Here is a 26,740-nt window from a genome sequence, read left to right as displayed (position 1 = left end):
TTTCTAAATAGGTTGCAATTGCATTAGATTTTAAGTATCAACCCATATTTTTATAAGGAGCATACATTTTATTATTTGATTCATTAGATCAATTATTTTTCAAATGATTTTATGATAATAAATTCCTAAGATTTAAACTACTACTACTATTATTATTATTACTACTATTATTATTATTTTAAAGTTCAATTAGGCCCTTATATTTTATTATTTGAATTTATCTGACTAGGTGCGGCGCGACTAGGACGTTAATTTTAATTGAATTACTCAAGTTAGCATTCAAGTTGAAGAAGTTCAAGTTCATGTCTCAGGTGTGGGATTTATTTCAGTACATGCTCGTGGTTAATTCTTGTCCATTTTAATATCATGTGTTTACCATATGTGAGTTGCATTAAATTATATCGCTAGGGGCCCGCTCAATGGGTCCAGGACTTCACAGTCCTTGGTATGCCACAATGCGATTTCATGTTACAGTTATGGTTGCAACCAGTCGCCAGGGGCCGGCTCAATCGGTCCAGGACGGAAAGGTCCTTGGTATGCCACCGTGCGACTTTCAGTCACGAATGTATTGATCATATGAGATTCTCATTTTATTAACGTGGACAATGATTGCATGTTCCCACACTGAGTGTACCCTGTATGCTCATCCCATACTTAACATTTTTCAGGTTTTAAAGACCGGAGGCGCGTGGAAGGTCGAATGGCGAATCAAATGTTTTGAATTTAGTTTTATTTAAAAATGTCATGTTTAGTAAAGTATAAGATATTTATTTCTCTATTTTCACATTAAATATTTATTTATAGTCATGATTTTTCCGCGTGCGTTTTCATTTAAAATTAAAATGGATTTGGGTGTCACAAGGATGTGAAATCATGACTATAAATAAATGAAAACGCACGCGGAAAAATCATGACTATAAATAAATATTTAATGTGAAAATAGAGAAATAAATATCTTATACTTTACTAAACATGACATTTTTAAATAAAACTAAATTCAAAACATTTGATTCGCCATTCGACCTTCCACGCGCCTCCGGTCTTTAAAACCTGAAAAATGTTAAGTATGGGATGAGCATACAGGGTACACTCAGTGTGGGAACATGCAATCATTGTCCACGTTAATAAAATGAGAATCTCATATGATCAATACATTCGTGACTGAAAGTCGCACGGTGGCATACCAAGGACCTTTCCGTCCTGGACCGATTGAGCCGGCCCCTGGCGACTGGTTGCAACCATAACTGTAACATGGAATCGCATTGTGGCATACCAAGGACTGTGAAGTCCTGGACCCATTGAGCGGGCCCCTAGCGATATAATTTAATGCAACTCACATATGGTAAACACATGATATTAAAATGGACAAGAATTAACCACGAGCATGTACTGAAATAAATCCCACACCTGAGACATGAACTTGAACTTCTTCAACTTGAATGCTAACTTGAGTAATTCAATTAAAATTAACGTCCTAGTCGCGCCGCACCTAGTCAGATAAATTCAAATAATAAAATATAAGGGCCTAATTGAACTTTAAAATAATAATAATAGTAGTAATAATAATAATAGTAGTAGTAGTTTAAATCTTAGGAATTTATTATCATAAAATCATTTGAAAAATAATTGATCTAATGAATCAAATAATAAAATGTATGCTCCTTATAAAAATATGGGTTGATACTTAAAATCTAATGCAATTGCAACCTATTTAGAAAGTAATCTGCAGTCCATAAAATAAATAGATTTAAGCCCAACTTAAACAATCTAAGCCCATGAAATTAACCAACCTTGGCCCAAGCCCATCTTCCCTTTTATCTAATTTAAAACCCCAATTACATCACAACACATACACAGCTCCCACTTTCCCTTCTCCCTCTCTCCCTCGGTCTCCCCCTCGACCTCTCTCTTCCTCCCTCGCCATGCCCTGCCACGGCTGCCTCTCATTCTCCGGTGACCTTCGCCACCAACCGTCGCCCTCACCTCCCTTCTTTCTCCTGGCCGACAGCAGCACCACCATCGCCGCCCCCGCGTCGACAGCGGCGCCGCCCAGCCCTCTCTCGCTACCCCGACCAGAACGGGCACAGCAGCGGCCGAGGCCATCGTGCCGCCGCCCTTGTCCCCTCCCTCTCAGGTCGCCGTGCCGGCGGCATCACTCCACAATTCCCCCTTTAGCTCAATGTCATCTCTAACCCTTTCTGTTATCCCATGTAATTATTATTTATTTGGTTTTAAGAATAGGAACTAATATGCCCACTATTTTTCTGTATAAACCTTACTGTTTCCTTGTTAAATAAATAAAGAAGAAATTAAAACTATGGTTCTGCATTATTGAAATAAAAGGATGAAAAACTTTGCAGAAGATTAAAATTACCAGTTGAAATTGTGCAGTTGAAGAAAACAGGGTGGATTATAAAAGTTGAGTTTTTGTTGGATTTGTTGTGTAATTGCAGTGAAGTAGGAATATATATACTAGCTGAATACTTGCTGCCCAAGAGTAACTAAAATAATATGTGGTGCACAAATTTTGAATTTCTGAGGAAAAAGATTGAAACTTGGCTGGAAAGAGTAAAATTCGTGGCTGGGGAAATGCCAAGATTTCAGAAATAAATGAGTGGCTGACAAATAAACGATAGCAAAGAATTACTGTTATAAGTCCTAAATATGTTATGGGCTTCAGTTAAAAATATCGCCCAAGCAAAAGTGATTTAATAAGGCCCAATATTGAGAAATTAATCTATATAAAAATAAAAGCCCAATAACAAAGAATTCATGTATGTACTTGTTCATAGCCCAATCTTTGAGCCTAAAACTTTTATAAAGTAATAATCTAAAATTTATTCATTTAACTAGGGGCGCGACTAGATAAATTTACGAGCTTGACTCGTAGATATATATATTTTAATAACTCAAAAATATACTAATTTCCAAATAAAATTTGCAAAGGAAGTAAACGGTTTTGGGCTGTGACAACCAGGCCCGATCTTACATTTGCAGTCAATAAGCTTAGCCAATATTTGGCTAAGCCTTGTGTTGATCATCTCTCTCTTGTCGAGCGTGTGCTTCGATACATTAAAGGTACTCTTGTCCATGGTTTTCTTTTTTCTGCTTTTTCTTCTTTGGAGATGAGTATTTTTTGTGATGCGGATTAGGCTGCATCGTTGATCTGTAACGGGCTTCTGTTTCTTCCTAGGTTCATCTCTCATCTCTAGGCATTCTATGAAGCAACATGTTGTCTCCCGGTCCTCCGCTAAGGCCGAATCTCGTGCACTGGCGCAGGCCTCTAGTGAAGTTGTTTGGCTTTAAAACCTCTTGCATGACTTTGGCATCCTTCATCGTAAACCAGTTCCTCTCCTTTCTGACAACAAAGCAACTGTGTATCTTTGTTCTGATGCTGTCTTCCATGAACGCACGAAATATATTGAGACTGATTGTCATATTGTTCGTGAGAAGTACCTCGCAGGTGTGATCAAACCTCTTCATGTCTGAGTCGAGTTTCAATTGGCAGATATTACGAAGGCTCTCGTTGCTCCTATTGTTCATCGTTTATTGTCCAAGATGGGGTTTTGTACTATCTACTCCCCATCATGAGGGGGTGTATAAAGGCTATACATTTTCTGTATTTGTTTTTTTATTTCGTAGACTAAGTGACATGATGTCGTTTATGTGGAAATTAGTTACATAGTTGTGCTTCTATTTTGTTAAGTCGTGTTTTTGCTTTTTCTTCTTTTTCTTAGCTGATAGTATAAAAGGTTCACGTGGATTTGTTGTTGGAGTCAGTATGTAAATCTTAAGCTAAGAATGAAATACTCGTTTTCTTCTTCAATTCACTTTATCATGAGTTTATCTTTTCATTATTCAACATTCTCAATGACGGGACTAGTTCGATGTTCAAACCTCAAGTTTGTCAAACAAACCAAAACAAATATTTCAATCTCGTTTACCGGATTCATGTGCAAGGACATCAACTTGAGATGGAGGAGTGAGAGGAAGAGGAAAGAGAAAGCAGAATTCGGGGCATGTGAATTGACCTCCAGTCGAGTTACGGCAGCGGCGGCAGGGACGGAGTGGCGCAGACGAGCAGCGGCGGAGTGGCCTAGGCGACCAGTTGCAACGGACACTTCACTTGTGTTCACAGTAGTGTTAGTCAAAAGAGCTAGTGTATAGCTCATAGCAAGCATTTAATGCTTCAACAACAATTTCAACATTTGTTGCAATTGTTTTCAAGCATTGCGGCTAACAGTACTTGATCACTGCCTACAAATTGAGGCTTTGCAGCAACTTGAGAGATACACCAACACCACCAAAAACAGAAAATGTTTTTCTGTTAGAGAGAGAGAAAAATCTTGTGAAGAAAAACTTCAGTGTTGAAGTTATACACGAGTGATAAAAGAGAGTTAAGAGTTATACAAAATACAATGTCATATTTTTTGTTGTACTCCTCATTTGAGATTCTCTAATATATTGGTGTTGGTCCGTCGACATAGGCAGTTTGGCCGAACTACGTTAAAAATATCGGTGTTATTTTTTATCGTTTTATATCGGTCAATATCTAAAATATTGTGTCACACTAGATCCATGTCAATATTAGTTGAGTGTAATTCCCGACAAGTAGTAGAATTGAGGGGAGTGTATGGGTAATAGATTAATTTTGGGCTTTTGGGCTTAGGTTATTATCTGATCTATGAGTAATTAATCTACCAGACCATTTAATTTTTTCACTCAATGGTTTAGGTCAAAAAACAATAGGCGGGTTCTAGATTCAGAATTGAACAATTTTAATAGTTGCGATCCAGATAAAATCCACCCATTGATACCCTAATACCCGCGAGGCCCATCAAATGAAAATTACCCCTGAAATTATGATAACAAGCTAGTTTAGATGTGCAATGTGATGATCACAAAAAATCGGGTTGTACGGTACGCCCAGTTGTACCTAAAATTGGGTTGACTCATACTCGAAATAGTATTATTTATAAGGTTCGGGTCAGGATATGAAATTTGAATCACAATGTGGATCATGGTGTAAGTGAGGATGCAACTCGATTGTACGGTACACCTAGTTGTACCCAAAACCACATCTGCGATGAGTATGAATGTTTTTTTTAGAATGATTATGAATGTTAATTGCGTGTTATCTTCAATAAATACAGTTCCAACAAATTAATAAATTCAACATTATTTTTAGTTCAATAAAATAAATTCATTAGTCCAACTATATAAAATATGTCGATGTGCAGTGCAATAGTTCAATTGATCTCATGTTCATGTTATATTCTCTAGATAATTTAGTCAAATACACCTCAATAATTTGTTAGCCATACTTGACCATCAAGAAAATTGTCTTCAAAACAAATACTCACTCCGTCCACTAAAAATATGTCACTTTACTTTCGGCACGAGTTTTAATAAAATACAAGTGAAGTTGGTAGTGGAGTAAGGGTCCCACTTTAAATGTAAATGGAATAATGTGGACCCTACTATTAAAAATGGATGTGGCATATTTTTTGTGGACGGACGAAAAAGGAAATTGTGGCATATCTTTGGTGGATGGAGGGAGTAATAAATTGTGGTTCGAAAGTTGTGGTTCATTTTTCCTCTATTTATAGACTTGATATTTAATTAAAGGGTACCTACCCCATTTACTACCCGTGAATTTATTTCATTGAAGTAGGCGTTAGATTCTTGTTACAATAGCTGTGAATTTGACTCCTATTCAAACCATGACCCGTCAAATCTTAGTCAAAAGTGCAAGATTCTCTCTCATTTTCCATAGTTCAATTACTTCTTAAATTATAAAAATATTAATGCGAAGGTGAAAAAATTCACATTTATATATTTTGTGAAATAAATAAAAAATCTGAAGCATACAGATAAACAAGCCGCCAGTAACCCTTAGCCTTCGCCGCTAGCCGCACAGGGTTTCTTCCCCGCGGCTAGTGCATTCGGCTTATAATTTTAGGCGGCTATTTGTGTGGTAAGCTCTATAATATTTTATTTTATTATTTCATAATATACGAGTTTCAAATTTTTTTAATCCAACATTTGCTATTATTTTACGTGTTACGCTATTATTTCATGTTCAATCAAATAAACTCAATAAATTGAGACTGGTTACCCCAGAATAAACCAGGTTTTGTCAAACTCCTTCTCTCATATATATGTACTTCTTTTTTAGAAAATATATTTGAAAAAACAAATAGAAAATTAGGACACGTTTGTGTGTAATAAAACATTAATACTTAGGCTGAAAAATTGAAATTTAAGTATATTGTGAAAAAAAAAATCTAAAGCTAATGGATCAACTAGCCTTGAGTAAACCCTAGCCGCTCACACTAGTCGCCAGTGTTGTCCTCATTTTTTCAAACTTAAGGCATTTTATGGTTACAAAGTGACGTGACTTTACAATAAATACATATTTATCAGATTTTGAACCATTTTTAACTACCTATCTTACACATTTTCTTACACAATTGTACTTATGTAAGAAAAGTGTAAGAACTTTTACAAAAAAATCATGTAAACCTATCAGCATTCAATTGTGTTTTGGGTAGTTTTATAAGACATCTATCTATCTATACATATATAAAAGCTGGTCCATCTAGCCAAAAAAATTTCCCGCCCTTTTACTCAATTTATTTTTGGAAAGTTGATCTATATTTGGAAAGTTGACTAATTTATAGGATGATATATATATATATATATATATATATATATATATATATATATTTATATTTATATATTTATATTCTTAATTAAATGTAATTAAATCTACATTTAATTGAACGACATTTATTCCCATCATCTATATATGAAATTTATATGTAAAAATTTGTAGATCACTAATTTCAATTAAATCTTTTGTGAGAAATATTCATCCAATAAATAAAATTCAAAATATAAATACATATAAATTGCATGGGATCTTGTAGTCATTTGCAAAAGTGAATATTCTTTTTGATTTACACGCAATTTTAGACTATAGATTGTTTTTTGAATTCAAGAGAATAAAAAATTATTTACGAACTCGTAGCAATATCTCATAATAATAATAATAATAATAATAATAATAATAATAATAATAATAATAATAATAATAATAATAAACACGACACAATAGATCATCCAATCATATCTCCATAAATCATGACCCACATTGATTATGTTTATATGTTTTGTCTAACAAATCAAAATACCAATATACCAATCAACTATCAACGAAATTATGAAATACATATTAAGTAGAGTAAGGTATTGATTGGTATGCATGATTAATGGGATTTTTGTATCATCTTTACAGCTAAACAAAGGAGACGAAGAAGAAGCCCTATCTCAGGCATGCATGACATCAGATCTAAGAGAGAGAGAGGTGATAGTGTGAAATGTGTAATTTGGCAACATTCCATATATATCTCCAAAAAATGTAACAACTTTTTATTATCGTCAAACCAAAATCAACTCCATTATCAAAGCATCTCATTCAATATAATATATTAAATATATAAGTTTCATATATATTTTCCATCAAATGTGTATCCCCGTGGCCTATATAAACTAACTTTTGGTGTGAAATTTTTACTTGTACTCACTTCTTCTTTTGATATTCATCATTTCTCTAATCACAAACATGCCGACCATGTGGTCTTTAGTAAAAAAAATTGCAACCAAATAATGCCAGATCTGCAATGAATTAAATATGAGGCTATTTTATTTTGGAAGGAAAAGTTCTCACAGACCATAATGCAGGACATCAAGTATTGATACTAAGGATGACACTGATACCAGTTGATCCAAGACTACCGCTCAAGTTTCAACGGCAGCAGTTCCCTATTATTGTTTATTTTTTAATAAGCCTGTTTTTAGTCACAGTCAGTTTTATGTAGCTATTTCTAGAGTTACAAGTCGAAGGAGTCTGAAAATCTTGATATGTAAGACAAAGTAGATTATTAATTCTACAAATGTTGTATATAAATTATAAAGATGTGTTCCAAAATTTATAATAATAAGATGACAAGTTTGCAATTGTCTTTTCATGTATTATTATTTTCACCTTTATTTTTAAGCTATGATTAGGGGTGTCAAAATGGGCCGAGAATGGCCCAGCCCGATAGGCCCGCCCGGCCCGCCCGTAGTTTTGGCCGGGTTGGGCTAGGATTTTCAAGGCCCAAAAAAATCCGGGCCTCCCAGGCCCGGCCCATGCGGCCCGCGGGCCAAAAAGCCCGCTGGGCTTTCGGGCCCAAATCGGCCCGTCAGTATAGTAGGTGAAAATTTCAAAAATTTATATCTCCTCCCAAATCCCAATGGACCCAACCCAATCTAAGTCCATTTCTTCAATTGACGACAATGACGAGTCAAAGTCTAACTTAAGATTTAAATTACCAATCAACAATCAATATTAAATTATTTTTACTTGAAAGATTTATTTATTTTTGATTATTTTTTGTGGTTGTTATTTGATTCCAATTGATTTGATTACTGTATTAATTCATTTGTAAATAAATCGTTTTCAGTTTTTGTTGTTTTTGCAATTAATTTTTATTTTTTACTTGTATTCATATTGTTTACATTTAGTTTTAGTCATATTTGTTTACATTTAATTTTAGTCAATTACGTAATTTAGATGTAGATTGTTTAAGGCCCTTTTTATTTCATCGAATTTGTCTTCAATTTTTTTCTTTAAATTTGATTTAATTTATTAATTTTTGAAACTATATATATATATATATATATATATTAATTTATTAATTTTGGCCCGTTTTGGTCCGGCCCGCCCGGCGGCCCGTATAGGGCCGGGCTGGGATTCATTATTCGAGGCCCGCTGAAATTTTGGGCCGGCCCGACCCGGCCCAAAAAATTACCTAGGCCCGCTGGGTTGGGCCGGCCCGGCCCAGCCCGCAAGGTTTGACAGCCCTAGCTATGATGCACGGATTCTTCAAAAATTAGCATGTACGGCGAATCAGATTCTTTTAGGGTGCGATTTTCTCGGATTCTCGTCGGATTCGCACCCGATTCGCCACGTGGCTGATCACTAATTTCTTAGCAACAAAAACTGCAACTAACACAGGCAATTGTAGCAAATAATAAGTAACCGAGTATCGTATCCACAGGGACTGACACAACGAAATTACTCTATCTATTTCCTAAATAGACACTAACAGTAAACAGGCAAAACAATGATGAAGGTGATTTACGAACTAAAATTAATCAAATAAAAACTAAAGAGCATATAAATAACGATACTAACTCAAACGTAAAAAAAACTCTGACCCTAGGGATGTACTTTCACTAATCAACTATATGCAATTAACCTATTGATTCAATTACCAATTTTAATCCAACCCTGATGAAAGATCACTAAATTATTCACAAGCTTCTCTAACGAACACCTATGAACGTAGATTAATTAACCCCTTTTCGCATTCAAGACTCCAAGGAATCAATTAACTCCAAATAGCACATAAAGAATAGCTTCCTATAGCTTCACCTATCGCATTCAAGACTCAAGGCTAACACTATATCATGCATTCCCGAATCGGCTGAACAATTATCACATTCAAGACTCAAACTGAACAGCTAGACATGTAAATCATTGATCAGATAATTCACAAGAGAAAAAGCACCAGGAATCATGAATCACAAGTTGGAGGGCAAATTAATATCAATAAATCAAAAACACATAATTAATCAGCTATGTACAAACCCTAGGTTCATAATAAAAGAACTAGCCAGACATAATAAAATCAAACATAAACATAATTAAATTGAACGCAATTGTAAAAACAAATTGTATAAAAACCGAATGAAAACTGAAGTAGCGGCTTGAATCTTCAATCGTGATCAAAGCCTTAAAAGCTGGAAAGCTAAAATATTCTAAAGCTATAAACTGAAAAATGAATGCTAGGGGTTTTCGGTGATGGTTGAATAGGTCAAAAGAGGACCTATTTATAGATTTCTGATTTCCTTCGGATCACCATGGAAGTTGCCATGCAAAGTAGAATTCTAATGGTAATAGAATCGTGTAAAATAAGGCAACTCTCCAGCTGGATGCGCGCTTCGAAAAAAAACTCCTACTCATGCCGAATTCGCAGCTCGTGCCAGAGGAATGGCTCACGCCAGGGAAACGGGTCGCACCAGAGGAATGGATGATTCCTCTGACCTCGCCAGAGAAATGAGTCGCCAGCGGAATGGGGATTTCTCTGCTATCGCCAGAGGAACGGTGATTTCTCTGGCTTTTCGATTCCGCAGTAATGGACTTCGCTCCCCTCTGCTCTGACTCTTGACTCCTCTGGTGATGACTTCGCTACACTGGCTTCTTGATTTCGCTACACTGGCTTCTTGATTTCGCTGACTCCAGAGAAATGGTGATTTCTCTGGCGATTGATTCCGCTGCACTGGAGACTTGATGTCGCTGCTCTGGTCTTTGATTTCTTTGATTCCAGAGGAATGATGATTTCTCTGCTCTGGAGACCAGAACACCTAGAAAACGCCAAATTCATCCAAAATTCTCCAAAACTGCATTCTTCCATCTCGAAAGCCTAAATCTCCTGCAAAGTATAGAATACACCATAAACGCACCAATTTCTAGAAGATTATCTTAAAACACGCACAAACAAACCCTTAAAAATAGAGTAAATTAAGCATAAATCAGTGGCGTATCTTTTAAAACAATTTATAAAAATAAACCGGATTCGCAAATTCCATAAGCGAAATTCACGTATCTCCTGCACGAAAGGCCTACACAAGGTTATTTTGATAATTTTATTTTCAGTTATGACTTATATATTGGACTAATAATATTTGAATCATTATATTGTTGCTCAATTAACTTATATAATTGAAAATGCTTAACTTTTGGGTAAAATAAAATGTAAATTACATATAATTAATTTAAGAAAATTTAAATTGTATATATTTTATAAGCATTATATATCATAAAATTTTAATAATTAGATGTATCATTGCCGAATCGCACCCTATAATTTTTAAAAATCCGTATCCCCGTACTTGTATCGTATCGCCCCCGCATCCGCACCCCCGTACCTATGCAACATAGTTTTTAAGTAATTTAAAATGTTAGTCTTAAATACATTTTAGCAGTAACATAGTTGGTATAACAATTGTATAATAAAATATTTTAAAATTATTTATTTTAGAGATTATACAAAAGTGTCTTTCAGAATGTTACAATAAAATGCTTATATTGTTCGATGTCTTACTTAATCAGGTGTAGACATCCTATGAACTTTTACGTAAATGGAAGAATTTTAAAATAAGTTATGATATTTTTTTATTATTTTATATCTTTATTTTAATTTTAATAACTTTCAACAAAAATATATTCATATTTCTTTTAAAAAATTAGTTAAGCAAAACCAAATTTTAACAACATATGTAATCCCGTGCATCGCACGGGTAAAACACTAGTATTATATAAGTGGGTAATTTTGTAAGACATGTTATCAAAGTGGGTATTTCAACCTATTAACACTTTTTTTAAGGTAAATTTGTAAAAAAAAGTGGATATTATTATTATTATTATTATTATTATTATTATTATTATTATTATTATTATTATTATTATTATTATATTTCTGTACACTTTTTAATAATGTAAGATTATTTATTTTTATATAGATTAAATTTTATTGTGATATACGACCAAAAACTCTAGCTCGAGATTAATGTATTTCAAGTTGACCAAACAATTGTTGTGAATTTGGTTATTCAAATGAAATTTATCTACCTAATAACAATAAAATTTATCATGCTAGTTATTACTTTCAAGGATAAGCCAAAATGTATATAGTCATGCAGAAACGTTCATCTATCCATGGTGGACACATATTAACATGTCCACGGTTAATATGGTAATACTGTATAAGAAAAATAGTAGACTGTTAAATTACAATTGAAATTACCATTAATACTGCTTTTATTTTGTTACAACCGGGCACACGATCAATTAAATTTACAACTCAAATGAACTTTTACAATCCAAAAATTGGACTAAGAAAATAGAACAATTAGAAGTAATAAGGAGAAATGAAAACAGATTACAAAGAAGTAAATCAAACGTGGAGAATGCACCGAGTCGAGATTGAACTCTTCCTGCAAGAAGATTATCGCTCCGGTAGTGCTCACGGTGTTGGCGAATCTTCCCCAAAAGTAAAACGGTGACGTCTCGTTGGATGTAGCACCACAATCCGGCGAGAGTATGAAGAATGCAGATTTTCAGTGTATGAAATGCTTATGCACTAAGACCTCTATTTATAAGCCATTCACCATGAGGGGAATTCAATCTGCATAATGGGAAATTAATCCACCATGTAACTGTCTGGATGTTACAACATTGAAGCTAGCTGCAAGAATCCAAAAGAATTCAAAACTATTCGGCAATTTCTGAATTCAAACAGTGTGCAGTTTCAAAACTGTCATGCTGTGTTGCTGCTTCTGCTTCTTTAACGTTAATAGGCTTGGGCTGATACAAAATTAGTTGGGCTGGAAATAAAATAATAAACCGTTGGGCCAAGAATAAAATTAATCAAAAGTCCAAAAGTATTTTGTTCAAAAAATTATAATAGTTTGGATCCAAACACCACCCAAAACACCAATTGCCAAGATCCAAGTCCTTGGCCACGGCCCATACCCGACCCACCCGTCCGACGGCGTCGTCCTCATCCGATCAATCGATCGTCTGCGCGTGTGTGTGCGCAAGGCCAAGGCCTTAATCCAAGCCCACTAGCAAGTCACAAGTTATTAGCTCCTTGTGCTTTGCTATTCTTATACATGATAGAACATCTCTCATTTTCCAATGTGGGACAATAACACTATCGCAAGTGTTATTTCCCTTATCAACATCCAAACTTTGATATACAATATCTCACTCACCGGAAATCGGTTTTGAGACTTCAAGTATACCACGTTCATCTACTCGAAACGTAGATTAACATCTAATAATTATTTCAATTAAATAATAAATATTTAATCAATAATAAATTCCAAATATGGTCTTAAAACCATATTTCCAACATATTTTGCATAAATTTATTATTATATAGTCTCATTTCCATAAATGAGAATTAACTTAACAACTACTCCATAATATAGGTTTTATTCTAACAAAATACTTTTAATTCTTAAACTCATTTGTCAAAACAAAAGGCAATAATTAATATGATATTTACCCTATTATTAGTATTCCTTTTTTTAGAAAATAAGCCTATTATTAATATTCATATTCACGGTATTTCAATTAAAAACTCAACACTCCACCGATTATATCATTATTTTTTTGTGGAAATTGACACTCCACAAAGTTGTGCATTAAACCGTTAAAAAAATGTTTTGGACACATGCGGGAAAATCAATAATTGGCAAAAAAAAAGGGAGGGGGGCTTAAAAACATACAACTTGGATAAGCCAACTTGGATAAGCTGAGAATAGAAAGAAGATGATAGCCGTTGCACGGCCAATTTCGAAGCTGTTGGGGTGGGACGGGGCCGCCTTCCAAATTCCACTCCTTTTCGTAACGGTAACTTCCTCACTACCAAACAACACTTTTCTACCCAATTATGAATGTGACTCCCAGCCTAAATTCAACCCCCATTTTCCACTTTCCTCCTTTTCCTATCTTTTTACCCATCAAATTTAACATCTTAGTTTGCCCTTAATTACTTCTTTTATAACCACGTTTCTTTAGAATAGAATGATAATTTATCCATTAAATTTACCATCTTTGCACTTAATTACTTCTTTTATAGCTACGTTTCATTAGAATAGAACCATACTCATGTCGGATGATTGGTTCGATATTTTTTTATGAGACGTTTATTTTGCATGATTAATAAAATACATGATTGAGTATTTATGAGTAAGATTTCTCCAATCTTACCATTCCAATGAGATAAGAATTAAGTAAAATTAGCTTAAATTATATAAATGATCAAGGACCTTGAAATATTCCAAAGTTTTAATTCATCAAAATAAATAAAAAATTAATTTTACTATTTTTATCTATCAAGACTAATCCGTCAAAAGTAAACGCTCTCTCAATCTATTTGTACCAAGACTATAGGGTCCTAATTTGGGCACCTATCAATAGTTCACACTTTTCGTCATAAATATATTCTAAGTTTGGATATTAAGTCAAGGGGTTTGAGGTATTAAAGTCTCTCCCTTCAAAATTTTTTAAGATGTTTGATCTAGTTTCTACTAACTTAATTGTTATTTTGTTAATTAATTCATTAATGAATATATATACTTTTGTGACATAATATATATCTTATATATTAAAAAAGGTTAATAATAACAATCTAGATATACTTGACGATTACGTCTATGAATTTAATAACTATAAATTATTTTTAAAAAAATAAAAGGTTACAAGTTGGTGCATGTTAGCCATATTTTTATTTTATACCTTCATTTTGATTCCAAAACTTGAAAAATTGTTAGTGGCGTGATTAATTTACAAATTACATAAAAAAATCAACTTTGATGGATTCTTCTTATTTATTTGAAGTTCAAGGAAATATGAATAAAATCAAAATTTATTTTTATATGATTTGTAAAAATTAGTGATGTCAATAACAATTTTTAAGATATTAAAATCAATGAGGCTAGCTCAAGTGGCAAAGTTGAGGTACTCAAAAACTCTCATTTATGAGAGGTGTTGGCTCCAATCCTGCCTACGGGCCTGTTTGATATGGGTTTATAGATATGATAAATTAAATTAATACAGGTTAGTGTGATGTTTGATATCATATTCTATTAATGTGGTCAACTCCTACTTAATCCTACTTCTACATGCTATTTTGTGGGAATAACACATACTAATAATCCCCCCCCCTCGGATAACTTTAATACTGCGAAGTTGGATAAAAATTTTGCTACCCTTCCTCACGCATATCGATACAAATGCCCAAGTAATGGTGGACACACATGATATTTTTAAAATTATATGAGGATAGTTTTGGTATTAGATAATATAATCCAACGTAATCCTATGGATATCAAACACAATATAGGATTAAGTAGCCATGATATCAAACACCCATGAAATAATATAAATCCACACTAATCCACACTAATTTCTCAAGATAATTTTAATCCTAATCAATCCTAAACTGCAAATCAAACGGCCCCTACGTGTAGATAATTTTTCCGTTTTTGTGTGGATAATAAAAAGACTAGTCAAATGTGTAATTATTGTTACTTAAATATTTGTAGACCATGTACTGGCTGTGCTAAAAAAATTGTACAAACTACAAACACTTCTTTATATATATATATATATGAGACTTCCTATTTTTAGTGAGACCTAAGACACAATCTCGTACGTTTATTTCATCAACTTTATGGTTGATATTGTATCTAGAGGGAGAATTTTCTTTCTCAGGGTTCGAATCCTGGAGGGAGCGAAATATTTTAAATTTTGTTATTCATCAGTATATACTGCATTGTTCATCGGTATATACTGTCTTATTCATCAGTTTATATGTTTTATTCATTACCAATTTTTTAAATTTCATTATTCATCGGTATATACAATATACTGCCTTGTGGCCCTTGTTTTGCTCCATTTTATTTAACCTCACTTTTTTCGACATGATTATTTTAAAAAATAAGATTATAATATAAAGCATGTGAGATTTTGCTTATTATAGTAAAAATTTATTATTCAAAATAAAAATAGGTCGAGTCCAGTGGGACGATCCGAAAATGAAATTAGGCCAAGTAAAATGAGACAAAGAAAATTTAAAAAGATGCATTTTTTACTTTTAGATATTGTTTCATCACAAACTCTTTATTTGTTCTCATTATTATTTCAATTTATTTATAATATTACCATATTCATAACTCATCAAAAAGTGAGTCCTTTTTCAAAATCTCAACTTATGATCCCAACATTATTCATCAAAAAGTCGACTCACTCGCCCGAGTTTATTAAAAGAGTAGTGCTATTTGGACAAAATTTGTCCGGACAAAAATAAGGTTAATTTTTTTTAAAAATCAATTTATTTATAAATTTTGATTCAAGTTTGAAAGGATTTAATTAGTTTTATTGTTTTTTCTATATTGTAATTTTTTCATAATTTTTTAACATTTTTTTTATTTTTTGTTATTTTATTTGTAGTTTGTGTACTTTAAAAATAATAATAATTAAAAAGGTTATTAAAAATTACAAAAAAATTACAATATAAAGAAAACAATAAAACTAACTAAATCCTATTTTATTTTGAATCAAAACTTTTAAATAAATTTATTTTATAAAGTATTTAACTATATTTTGTCCGGGCAAATTTTGTCCAAATAGCATTATTGTTATTAAAATACGCGTCGATGAAAATAATGGCCATTTTTAAGAAACAGAGGAATTACTATTATATTTCGCATTACAATTTTTTTTGATCGGGAAAAAGAGAAATTTTATAGAGTAGAAAGGTACAAGGGGTACCAAAAAAGGGGAGGAGTACAGCAGGGAAAACAAAACGAAACAGAGGAAAACAAGAGGAGAGAAAAATCAAAGGAAAACCTCAAAAGAGGCAAACCGCTGAGAAGACGCAGCACTTCAGAAAAGAACATTTGGAGAGAAGACCCAAGAACGGAAATCCCAGTTCGCCAACCCCAGCTTGTAGATTTTAGACCAACTCCACAGTCTCGACTTAATCTCGGCCACCATTTTATCGATATCGCATTTCCCTTGGTTGAACACACATTCATTACTCGTCTTCCAAATACACCAAGTGGTACAATTAGTCACAAATGATTATTACTCCCTCCATCCTAATAATAATGTTCCACTTTTCTTAATAAAACATTCCACTTTTTTTAATGGGACGTCCCAATACAAATCTCTCATTCTTTTGTTGGTAATATATTCTATTTATACCTAATATTTAAATAATTTTCATCAACTCACTTTATCTACTTTTTACATATTTCTTAACATCCATACCCAAAAGTTATGAGACACTACTATTGGGACGGAGGGAGTAACAAATTAAACATCAAATTACAAAAAACAACTAGAGGATTTAAATTAATGTTCTTGAAATTTGGATTTCAAAATTAGAGAATTGCAAATATGAGTTGATACTTGATAGAATGGTTGTTGGTAGTTTAGAAGAGAATTCTAAAAATCTAAACCCTATCTTAGGTGTGTTCTCTTTTATTGATAAATTTATTATGAAAAAATGAGGGATAATAAACAATTTATACATTTAAATACCTCTTTTCTTTTCACTCATTTTCTATACAAAAGAATTTCACCATTTTTTGTTCATTCTTTTCACTTCATGGAGTGATAATATTACTACTCCTTGAAGTGAAAAGAATGAGCAAAATTGGGTGAAATTCTCTTTTGTAGAAAATGAGGAAAAAGAAATGAAATATTTATATGCTTAAATTTTTATTATCCTTTTTTTTATAATAAATTTATCCATCAAAGAGAACGCAGTCTTAAAATAAATATAAATGTTTAATTAAAAATTGTTTAAGCAAAGAAAGCTTAATTATCTTTAATTATAGTTGATAGTTGTAACAAAAATTGGTATATACTCCTTCTAGGGCTGTTTAATTGGTTATCGGGTTTTGGATAATCCGTTAACTGAATCGAAATTCCTGGGTTTGGGTATCCAATAATCGATTTTTTTGGTTATCGGTTCGGTTTCGGGTATCATTTTTAGAAAAATTTCGGGTATCGGTTAACCCAATAACTGAAACGGATTAACCGAAATAACCAAAAATTATTTAATAAATTGTTTAATATATATTTTATATACATTTTAATTATTAATTCATTAATTTATTTAATTTTAAATAAAAAAATCGATTCTTAGGTAAAATAAAATTATGATATATTTAAAGTATAAGAATGAGCTTTAGTCTAGTGGATAAGTTGCTTTGTGTATTTTATGATGACTAGGGTTCAAATCATTTATCTAGCAAATTATTTAAATTTTAATTTTTTAAATGGGTATTTCGGATATCCAAATAACTCAATCGGGTAATCGAAGCGGTTATTGGGTAACCGAACACCTAAAACGGTGGTACGGGTAACCGAACCCGAACCGATCGACAGCCCTAACTCCGTCCATCTCACTTTAAATGTCTCAAAATTATAGGGCTGTTCTACAGCGTTTCAATCTTATACTTACATCTATGTTTTTACTTGTTTGGTGAATCCAAAACTATGGCAACATCGAGATATCTTTCAAACTTCCCACCCCGCCTACCGCCAAGAAAGGGGGACACATCATCACTTACTGGCTATCACCGGTCACCGTATCCAAATAGTCCCTTATAAGGTTCAGTCTCCCCTCTACCCCGAAACATTTGTCTTCCCTTTTCGCCCTCAACTTCTCTTCTAATTCCACACTGTTTAAACTTCATTCTCCCCGCATCGGCGACAATGTCTACTGCCACTGAAAAAACCGGAACCGAAACCCGGTGTATACTCGCTCCGACAGGAAATCGGGTTCGGATTCATGAAGAACGGAGGCGAAGAAACGAGATGATGAAGAAGCCACCGGAGAAGCCTAAGAAAGTAGCTGCGGCGAAACCTGCTGCCGCTGTTGTGCGGTGCGACGTCTCAGTTGATAACTCCTCCGACTCTTCTTCCTCGGCTTCATCGCCCAGTGGTTCAATGGTGAAATCTGCTAAAAACAATAGCTGGAGACTGATGGAGAACGACAACGGTGTCGTTAGAGCGGCGACGACTGTGCCTGACGGAGTTGGTGCTCTGTCGCTCTCCCCTGCAGTTCCGCTTCCTGTTAAGCGCTGCGATTGGATCACACCGAATTCTGGTGAATTTTCCTTTTTAAAAAATTAATAAATTGGACGCCTTATTTTACGAGTTAATTTATGAATTTTCTTTTATTAAGGTAAAATAAAGAGGTTATGGTAGATATTTATCTTTTTGTAGTGTATTAGTCGACGCAGAATGTACCTTTTTCATGCAGTGTGATCTGTAGTGCTACGTTTATTTGAATAAATCGGATTCCGTGATGCGAATTTTTTGAATTTAGTTGATAATTTAAACACGAGTTTAGCATTTATGGCTGATTGTACTTTGTTTGTTTGCATGAAAGTAAGTGACGAGACTTGGTGAAAGTTGTAGGCAAAAATTGTCGTAATTATATAGCTTTAGAAAGAAAAGGAGCACTAAAATGGCGCCATGCTTAATTGAATTTGAAGGGTGAAATCATCAAATAGAAGCTTAAAACTAGGAGAAGTTTAGGTATTGCAAAAGATATCGACTTCCACATTCCCTTAATTTCTAGCATCAAATTATTCTACCCAATGAAGGTATTGTGAATGTTAAAACAATGAGAACATGATTCATGTCGCTTATTGGAATATATATGCGTTGAAACTAGGGTGGTCGAAGAAACTCCCCTTATTATTTTTGGTATCCTACATCGCAGAACCACTTTACGCTTCTTTTCACGACGAGGAATGGGGAGTTCCGGTGAATGATGATGTCAAGCTGCTCGAACTGCTGGTTTTTTCGCAAGCATTAGCTGAGCTTTCCTGGCCGTTGATTCTCAGCAAAAGAGCAGAATTTAGGTATGAGTTGAATCACATGTGCTTTTTAGCCCTACACCATGTTTCCACATTTATGAAATATTTGTGGATTGTGTTTCAGAAAGGTTTTTAACGCCTTCGATCCAACGTCACTTGCAAATCTTGATGACAAGAGATTGCTCTCTATTAGATTGCTCTCAGAACCAAAAGTTCGTGCAATTGTTGACAATGCTAAGCAGCTGCTCAAGGTTGGTATAAAATACATTAAACATGCCTTCTCAAACCAATCTGTAGATCATGATCAAATCTCTTTCTCTACCTTAAAGCACAGATACCATGAATTAGGTGTTGGATTTGTTTCAAAGAAAATGTCAGGTGCATATTATGAAAGCGAGCATTTCTTTTCCATTCTGTTTTTGTAGATCCAGCAAGAGTTTGGGTCCTTCAGCAACTACTGCTGGCGTTTCGTAAACCACAAACCTATAAAGAGTGGGTTCCGTTATGCACGCCAAGTACCGGCTAAGACACCAAAATCAGATCTCATGAGCAGGGATCTGATGCAAAGAGGGTTCCGTTGTGTCGGGCCAACAGTTTTGTACTCGTTCATGCAAGTTGCTGGTCTAGTAAACGATCATCTCGTGACATGCTACAGATACAATCAATGCAGCCATGACTTCAAGAATGCAACAACAGCTGAGGAAGAAGCAGCCTAGGATACATAAACTTCCATCACTCATTTGTGTTAGTCATTCTAATCTAACAGCCATTATCACTTCCTCCATCTCTACTATTGTGTGCTTGGGGAGCAGATCTACATTTGTGTTAGTCATTCTAATCTAACAGCCATTATCACTTCCTCATCTCTATTGTGTGCTTGGGGAGCAGATCTACATTTGTTACTGGTTTGGATACTGTTGCCTCTGATTTTTTTTTTTTACCTATTTGTAAATTTTTTTTAGCGTCAGGTTACTTTGTTTAGATATGTACCTACCATTTATGAATTTGTGATTGTGATATGAAAAAAAATCATTTGTGTTCTTCTGTTTTTTCTAATTGGCTGGATAAAAATATTGCACCTGAAAATCATGAGATGTTCATGGCATAGTAACGTAAATCGTATATATTGTTTTAGGGTGCTTCAGCTGACCGTAGCACCCCCTGGATCCGAGAATATTAGCATTTTAACATTTTAGTTTTAGGGTGTGTTTGCTTTTTATCCCTCTAAATGGAGGGATAATAAAAATTTATGCATTTAAATGTTCGCTTTCTCATCTCACATTTTACACAAACATCATTTTTCCTTTCTTATTTTCACTTCAAAGAGGGATAATATTATCCCTCCACTTTGGTATGTGATAATATTATCCCTCTTTGAAGTGAAAATAAGGAAGAAAAAATAATGTTTGTGTAAAATATGGGATAAGAAAGCAAACATTTTGAAGACATAAATTTTTGTTATCCCTCCATTTAGAGGGATAAAAAGCAAACACACCCTTAGAGATATAAACACATGGTGATCACTGTAGATTATTTCAGTGAAATCAAGCTCAAGCGTGCCGCACACGCTTATCTGCAATAACTCCAGTTAAATAATGAACCTAATAATCATATTAACACAAGTCTGTACTTTACCAACTACAGAAACCAACCAAATCCATCACTCTTCCAAACAAAGGTTTTAAACTTTCATATGGTGCATAATGAATAGCCAACATAAAGGAGAAAGTTATGGTAGCATACAAACATTTTTCTGCTTCTTAGATACATGAATTTCAGTAAGAGATTTGAACGAGCTTCCAATTTGTAGCAGAAAGCCTACAGATTTAGATGGGCGTCCAAATGTACAGTCTTTAGACCACACTACAGCCCCAATTTCATCTAAAATTGGTAAACTGCTGGAAACTTCACATACTATATGCAGCGAGGGAAGAAAGTTTGTCCAACATAGCCACCAGCCATCGCTCTCCTAGCATTAGATTCAAACATTTTCGGGTTGTCTCTTAACACAGCAGCAGCGTCATGATTGAGTGGATCCTCATGATTTGGTTCCTGCATGCGCATCTCATTAGAGAACATAAAAACTGCAACAATATTGTGTTTGATACAGATTGATATTTCTATACCGTGAAAAGGTGATACAACCCGTAAATGATGGTGTTTATGTTCAGAACCGGTTTCCAGTCTTCTCGAAGAATGTTTAGACAGACATTTCCATCTAAGTCAATATTGGGATGGTAGACCTGCAACATTCACAAGAATTGACAATAAAATTCAAATAAAAACATTAAAAGAATCTCTGTAAATAACATTAACTAGAAAACACGAGACACCACAAAACTGACATTCATTACCTTTGTCTTGCATTTCACCTTTGGTGCCTCATGAGGATAGATGGGTGAAATTTGAAATGAGAAAATAAATGTTCCACTCCTGAACACAGGGTACTAGTATTAATGAACATGACAAAGAATTAGAAGAAAACAAAACTAAACTACCATACAAGCTCAGGAATCAACTAAAAGCCCAACTTAGACATAACTACTTACTGATAATATCCTTCATCTGGCCGAATGGTAACTTCAAAGGTCATTAGCTCGTCCTTGCCATTAGGGAATGAAATGGTACAGGTTTTTGGCAGATTCAGTTCACTGATATCTAAATAAAGAGTGAGAAAAGGAGTCAAGGCTAATTGTATAAAAGGGTTAAAAAGAAATAAAAACCAAAAGTGAAAACATTAAGGAACCAGAGAATGCCTTCTCTGAAGTAGTGGGTATCATATCAGTGTAAATAAGATTTTTATTTAAAAAAGCAAGCTCCAAACAGTGGCTAGCTAAAAGAAAAGAAGTGCAATACTTTAGCACAAGAGAATCATTCCAAAAACTCAACTCATTTTTCAGCAAACGACAAGATTCCTTTCTCCCTTGATATACTGACATATCATTCATGGACACAGTTAGAATGACATGTCTGTACGTGAAACCTTATTCAGTTTCGGGTAGCAGTACCAGACAAGATCAGGGTGAAGAATATGCGAGGAAGGAGACAGAAGAGGAACTAATGCTGCATGACAGCAGTTGAGAGGGTAAAAGTCCTGAAAAGCTGTAACATGAAAGCAGGCTATGAAGAAAAAGAGTTGGATATTGAGCTGTAGGCTTCAAATTACTTTCATCAATATTAAAATAATTAAAAAAAAAAAAAAACTTATCTGATGGGGCCTACAACGCCGTAGTTTTGATTGAATAACTGAAATCACACTAAGATCTTGGACTTGAAATCACAGAATTTTGGAGTTGGAAGGCTCTATAAAATATCAACAGGAGACAATTGCCTAGGAGAGGGAGGCGATGGAGCAGAAATAAAACTGGTGACAGGTATATGCAGTCAGGATGCAAGAACACATATTAACAATTTGATTCTTTAGTGTATGTGTTTGTATAGAGTCAAAGAAATAGTTCCAGGCGTACAACGACACAATAATATACTTCTCCTTGAACAGAATAACATCAATTACAGAGTTTTCTTCAGGTTTGACAACCTGCCCAGCATTCTACACTGAAGAAACTGAAAGAAAACTGCTCCTACTCATCTATTAGTTGCCATACTATGTGTGTGTGTGTATACAAACAAACACTAGTATAATTTTCTAATACAATAACCACAACCAAACACAACTACAACAATTATTACATCCAGTACCAATTACTAAATAGAGCACTATAGATTCGGCACCTATCCATGCACTGATCAATCGTTCCACATGTGCAATGACAAACAGATTACTGTGCAAATGCAGTAAGTGTCAGCCGCCCGTGCACACAAATGTGCACGTTATTGTGTGTGCATTTGCATGAGGGAGAGAGCGGAAGCATGGATGTGTTCATTGGACAAGGACATCAAGACCTAGCACGCTAAGTGGCCGTAGTATAATTCTCTAATACAATAACCACAACAATAACCAGCAGAGAAGTATCAGTTGCAAGTTCAAGATGTTTTCAGGATTAGGCATCTAGCTTTAACTAAATACAGTAGTACACCCCTAAAAAACTCTGTATTCCAGCTGCATAAACATATAATTTATGAACAGAACATGTGTTACACTTTATTCTAATGAAAATATCATTTGCCAAAACAGTAGTAGGATGTTACATCTTTATTCTAATGAACTGCAGTCAGATCGCTCTTTCCCTTTACATTAAGAGAAGGTTTAGTATGTAACTGTCTTACCAATTAAACAATAGAAAACTGAAAATAGTTACAGAAAATATGATGAAGATGTGTATTTTTATACTGAAAACATTTAGAATGAAATGATCGACTTGTGCAAATGTTGCAATTAGCGTATGCAAGGTCTAGCATGTATTAACCAACAGAAGAGTGTGAGACTCATCATATCCATGCAAGAAAAAAGTAATCTAAAGATGAGATACCCACAGGATAATCTTACATGCTGCAAATTTCTTAAGAGGGGGTGATCAGAAAATCTTTAACAATGTCAGGGAAATATGTACCAAGTCTCAGTTCTTAACTAAGTTAACTACTTAGGAAAAAATGTCAGAAGTGGAAAATTTATGCAGAATGTGCTTTCAGAAGTATTCCCAAAAGTACGCCAACAGAAAACAAAGCATGCAACTTCCATGCATCCACTGCAGCACTTCTCTCTTCGGATAAGCAATGTGGGTGAGATTGCAACTTCATAATATAACACCAACATAAAACTATCCAAATGTCAAATGAGTCAACAGATCAACAAATTCCTGCTTTACCACATCTTTTCCCAAAATTATTTGCACATAACCTTATACGCATAAAAAATACTACTTCATAAGGAAAAAGAGAGAGAAAATAAAATAAAATTGACAGACGTGTGTTTAAATGTTAATAAAAGAATATCTAAACATTCATTAATAGAAAAGAACAAACCTTTTTGAAGACGTAGTTCTCCAGCACTTTGCTTCTTCACTGGAGGCTTCCCATTAGCACTTTCTGCAAGTTCTCTCTGTTTTTCCTTTACTTTGAGCAACCTAATCATGGTGCCTAAAGGTATAATACAGGAACATACTATGTAAGATAGCTAAGAAGCATAGAGACAATATAAGAAACATACATAAGGGTAACCTTCTAGCAGAAATATACTAAGTACTTAGAAAGTTAGAATGTTAGATATCAGGCAGTTTTCTTTTTTCAAGCACTTACAATAGAAACTCATACAACCAATAATAAATACTAAGAGCTCATTCAGGGAATTATTTAATCTTCATGCTTGAGTGCAAATTTTCAACAACTTATCTGCCAAAAAATGGGTTGGTAACAGCAAATAGTCAAGTAGACTAAGACACACTCTATCTTCGTTAGATCACATGGAATAGAAAATATGACTTTCATCAGTTGATCAATGGTTAAGATGCAAGAGCTTCAAAGTGCATATATAAACGCCAAGAAAAGTGAATGGTATCGCTAGTAAAGTAAGGTACAAACTACAAAGTCAGATTTGCATGTCTGTCGAACATTAAAGTACAAACAACTGAAGAAACACTATGAGTTTAGTTCCAACAAGACCGACTATTGTCACTAAAAAACAAGATAAAATAGTGAAGAAGTAAAATCAACAGAGAACAGGTAGTCCATATAATTCTACACAAATCATAATCTCTTGAAAGAGGCATTAAAATATTATCCATGCAATCACAACTCTTTCTTACGATTTCAATGCTTTAATTTACAAGTTAGGGATCTTCTGGAAGAAGTGATTTATGAAATTAAGATTCCAAGTTTTAGAGTACATAAAATAATTAATTTTGATTCAGCAAAGCACTGGTCTTGAGATCCTGTAACAACATGTGATTCGAAGAATACGTCATTGCTCAAGATGAAAGTTCCATTACAGACTACATATGCACCCAAATAATTTGAAGTAATCTAAATAGGCCTAGGAATAAAACATATAAGTTTCTTAGATGGAGCAAGTAATAACACAACACCAATAATGAATTCTCAATCAGTCAACAAAAAATCCTAACACGCAGCTTATTTGACAGTCATATACACACTCCAATTGATGCCAAAGCGCTACCGAAAAAATAATAAACACACACACACACACACAACAGAATGAACTAGAGCCCTAGCTACAGAAAACTTGCAGTGAAAAGATTGGGGCATAAAACCTAACATAGCAATCGTTCAAAATTGACCCAGCCCAAAATCAAAGCATATCACCACCTACATAATTCAGCAGCAGGAAAGCCAATTGGATACAACGAACCGAAAGCCGATAAAAGTAAACAACAATTTAGAAAAATACTCCGAAAATAAAAGGTCAAAGAAGAGTCAAATTCACAGTAGGGAGAGATGTACACGGTAGATAAATATGTAGTGGTAAAAACACAACGATCTGAGAAAGAACCAACTACGTCTATAAGCTAAATGGGGGGATTAAATCTACGCAGCCGTGATAGACGCAGATATGCGGAAAAAGGATGGGTTTTTACGGAACAATTAAAGGTAATCGGGGGAAATATACCTGTTTGATGAAAAACCTGAAAGGAAAATTAAGGGATGTATATGGTTTTAAGGGTTTCAGATTTCAGGGGAAGGGCGAGTCTTATCAAAAGCCGAGAGAGAGGAAAAAGGCAATATATAAACAGGGAATATAAAGGCGCTCCAAAAAAAAAAAAAAAAAAGGAGAGAGAGAGAGAGAGAGAGGAGAGGACAGAGAATCTGAGAAAGGCCGGTGAAAGCGAGTCTACTTTTGGGAAAGTTCTTTTATTTATTTTTAGTTTTTTAGTTTTTTCACAATCTCAATTATTGGTGGAAAATACATACTCCCTCCGTCCACAATTTAAAGCCCCACTTTGATGTGGGCACGGAGACTAAGAAAGCTGAAAATGGTGATGTGGATGAAATAAAAGGGTAGTTGACTAAAGTGATAAAGTAGTTGACTAAAGTGTTAAAGGTGTTGTGTGGTGGGTCCACTAGTGATAAAGTGTAATAAATATAGAATATAAAAATAATAAAGGTGTTGTAAGGTGGGTTCATAAGTGGCAAATGGTAGTAATTTTAAATAAAAAGGGAGGGTAAAAAGGTACAAAAAGCAGAATAGGGCTTTAAATTGTGGACAAAAATTTAAGGGGAAGTAGGGCTTTAAATTGTGGACGGAGGGAGTAATTCCTTTCTTCTTCTTCTTGTTCTTTTTTTTTTGCATTTTCGGCCCTTT

General features: G+C 34.1%; 2 protein-coding genes across 6 annotated transcripts; one reads left to right on the top strand and one right to left on the bottom strand.

Annotated features, from left to right (window-relative positions):
- Positions 1 to 18,133: 18,133 nt before the first annotated feature.
- Positions 18,134 to 20,568, top strand: LOC131010433 (uncharacterized). Its single transcript, XM_057937950.1, has 4 exons — positions 18,134 to 18,806; positions 19,428 to 19,569; positions 19,649 to 19,775; positions 19,950 to 20,568. Exons 1-4 carry the CDS (start codon positions 18,413 to 18,415, stop codon positions 20,238 to 20,240), a joined length of 954 nt encoding a protein of 317 aa, XP_057793933.1. The 5' UTR covers positions 18,134 to 18,412; the 3' UTR covers positions 20,241 to 20,568.
- Positions 20,569 to 21,190: 622 nt separating this feature from the next.
- LOC131010432 (NEDD8-conjugating enzyme Ubc12-like) lies at positions 21,191 to 26,197 on the bottom strand. Of its 5 annotated transcripts, XM_057937945.1 has the most exons (7): positions 25,882 to 26,197; positions 25,692 to 25,746; positions 24,448 to 24,561; positions 22,074 to 22,182; positions 21,879 to 21,957; positions 21,651 to 21,767; positions 21,191 to 21,576 (listed from the first exon to the last, which is right to left on the bottom strand). In XM_057937945.1, the coding sequence occupies exons 2-7, from the start codon at positions 25,696 to 25,698 to the stop codon at positions 21,439 to 21,441; spliced, it is 564 nt and encodes a 187-aa protein (XP_057793928.1). In that variant the 5' UTR covers positions 25,699 to 25,746; positions 25,882 to 26,197; the 3' UTR covers positions 21,191 to 21,438. The 5 variants fall into 5 exon arrangements, with proteins under 5 accessions (XP_057793928.1, XP_057793931.1, XP_057793932.1 ...); XM_057937948.1 differs by lacking the exon at positions 25,692 to 25,746 and having other exon boundaries at positions 26,048 to 26,070; XM_057937949.1 differs by lacking the exon at positions 25,692 to 25,746 and having other exon boundaries at positions 25,884 to 25,904.
- Positions 26,198 to 26,740: the final 543 nt, after the last annotated feature.

The sequence above is a fragment of the Salvia miltiorrhiza genome, chromosome 2, assembly GCF_028751815.1.
Source record: "Salvia miltiorrhiza cultivar Shanhuang (shh) chromosome 2, IMPLAD_Smil_shh, whole genome shotgun sequence".
Taxonomy (NCBI): domain Eukaryota; kingdom Viridiplantae; phylum Streptophyta; class Magnoliopsida; order Lamiales; family Lamiaceae; genus Salvia; species Salvia miltiorrhiza.
This window is presented reverse-complemented; position numbering and strand designations above follow the sequence as displayed.

Coding starts and splice junctions, on each gene's coding strand:
- LOC131010433 (XM_057937950.1), top strand. CDS start 18,413: ATGTCTACTGCCACTGAAAAAACCGGAACCGAAACCCGGTGTATACTC. Junction 18,807..19,427: donor TTGGATCACACCGAATTCTG/GTGAATTTTCCT, acceptor CCTACATCGCAG/AACCACTTTACGCTTCTTTT. Junction 19,776..19,949: donor ATGCTAAGCAGCTGCTCAAG/GTTGGTATAAAA, acceptor CTGTTTTTGTAG/ATCCAGCAAGAGTTTGGGTC.
- LOC131010432 (XM_057937945.1), bottom strand. Junction 21,768..21,878: donor AGGTGAAATGCAAGACAAAG/GTAATGAATGTC, acceptor TGAATGTTGCAG/GTCTACCATCCCAATATTGA. Junction 21,577..21,650: donor GGTTGTATCACCTTTTCACG/GTATAGAAATAT, acceptor ATGCGCATGCAG/GAACCAAATCATGAGGATCC.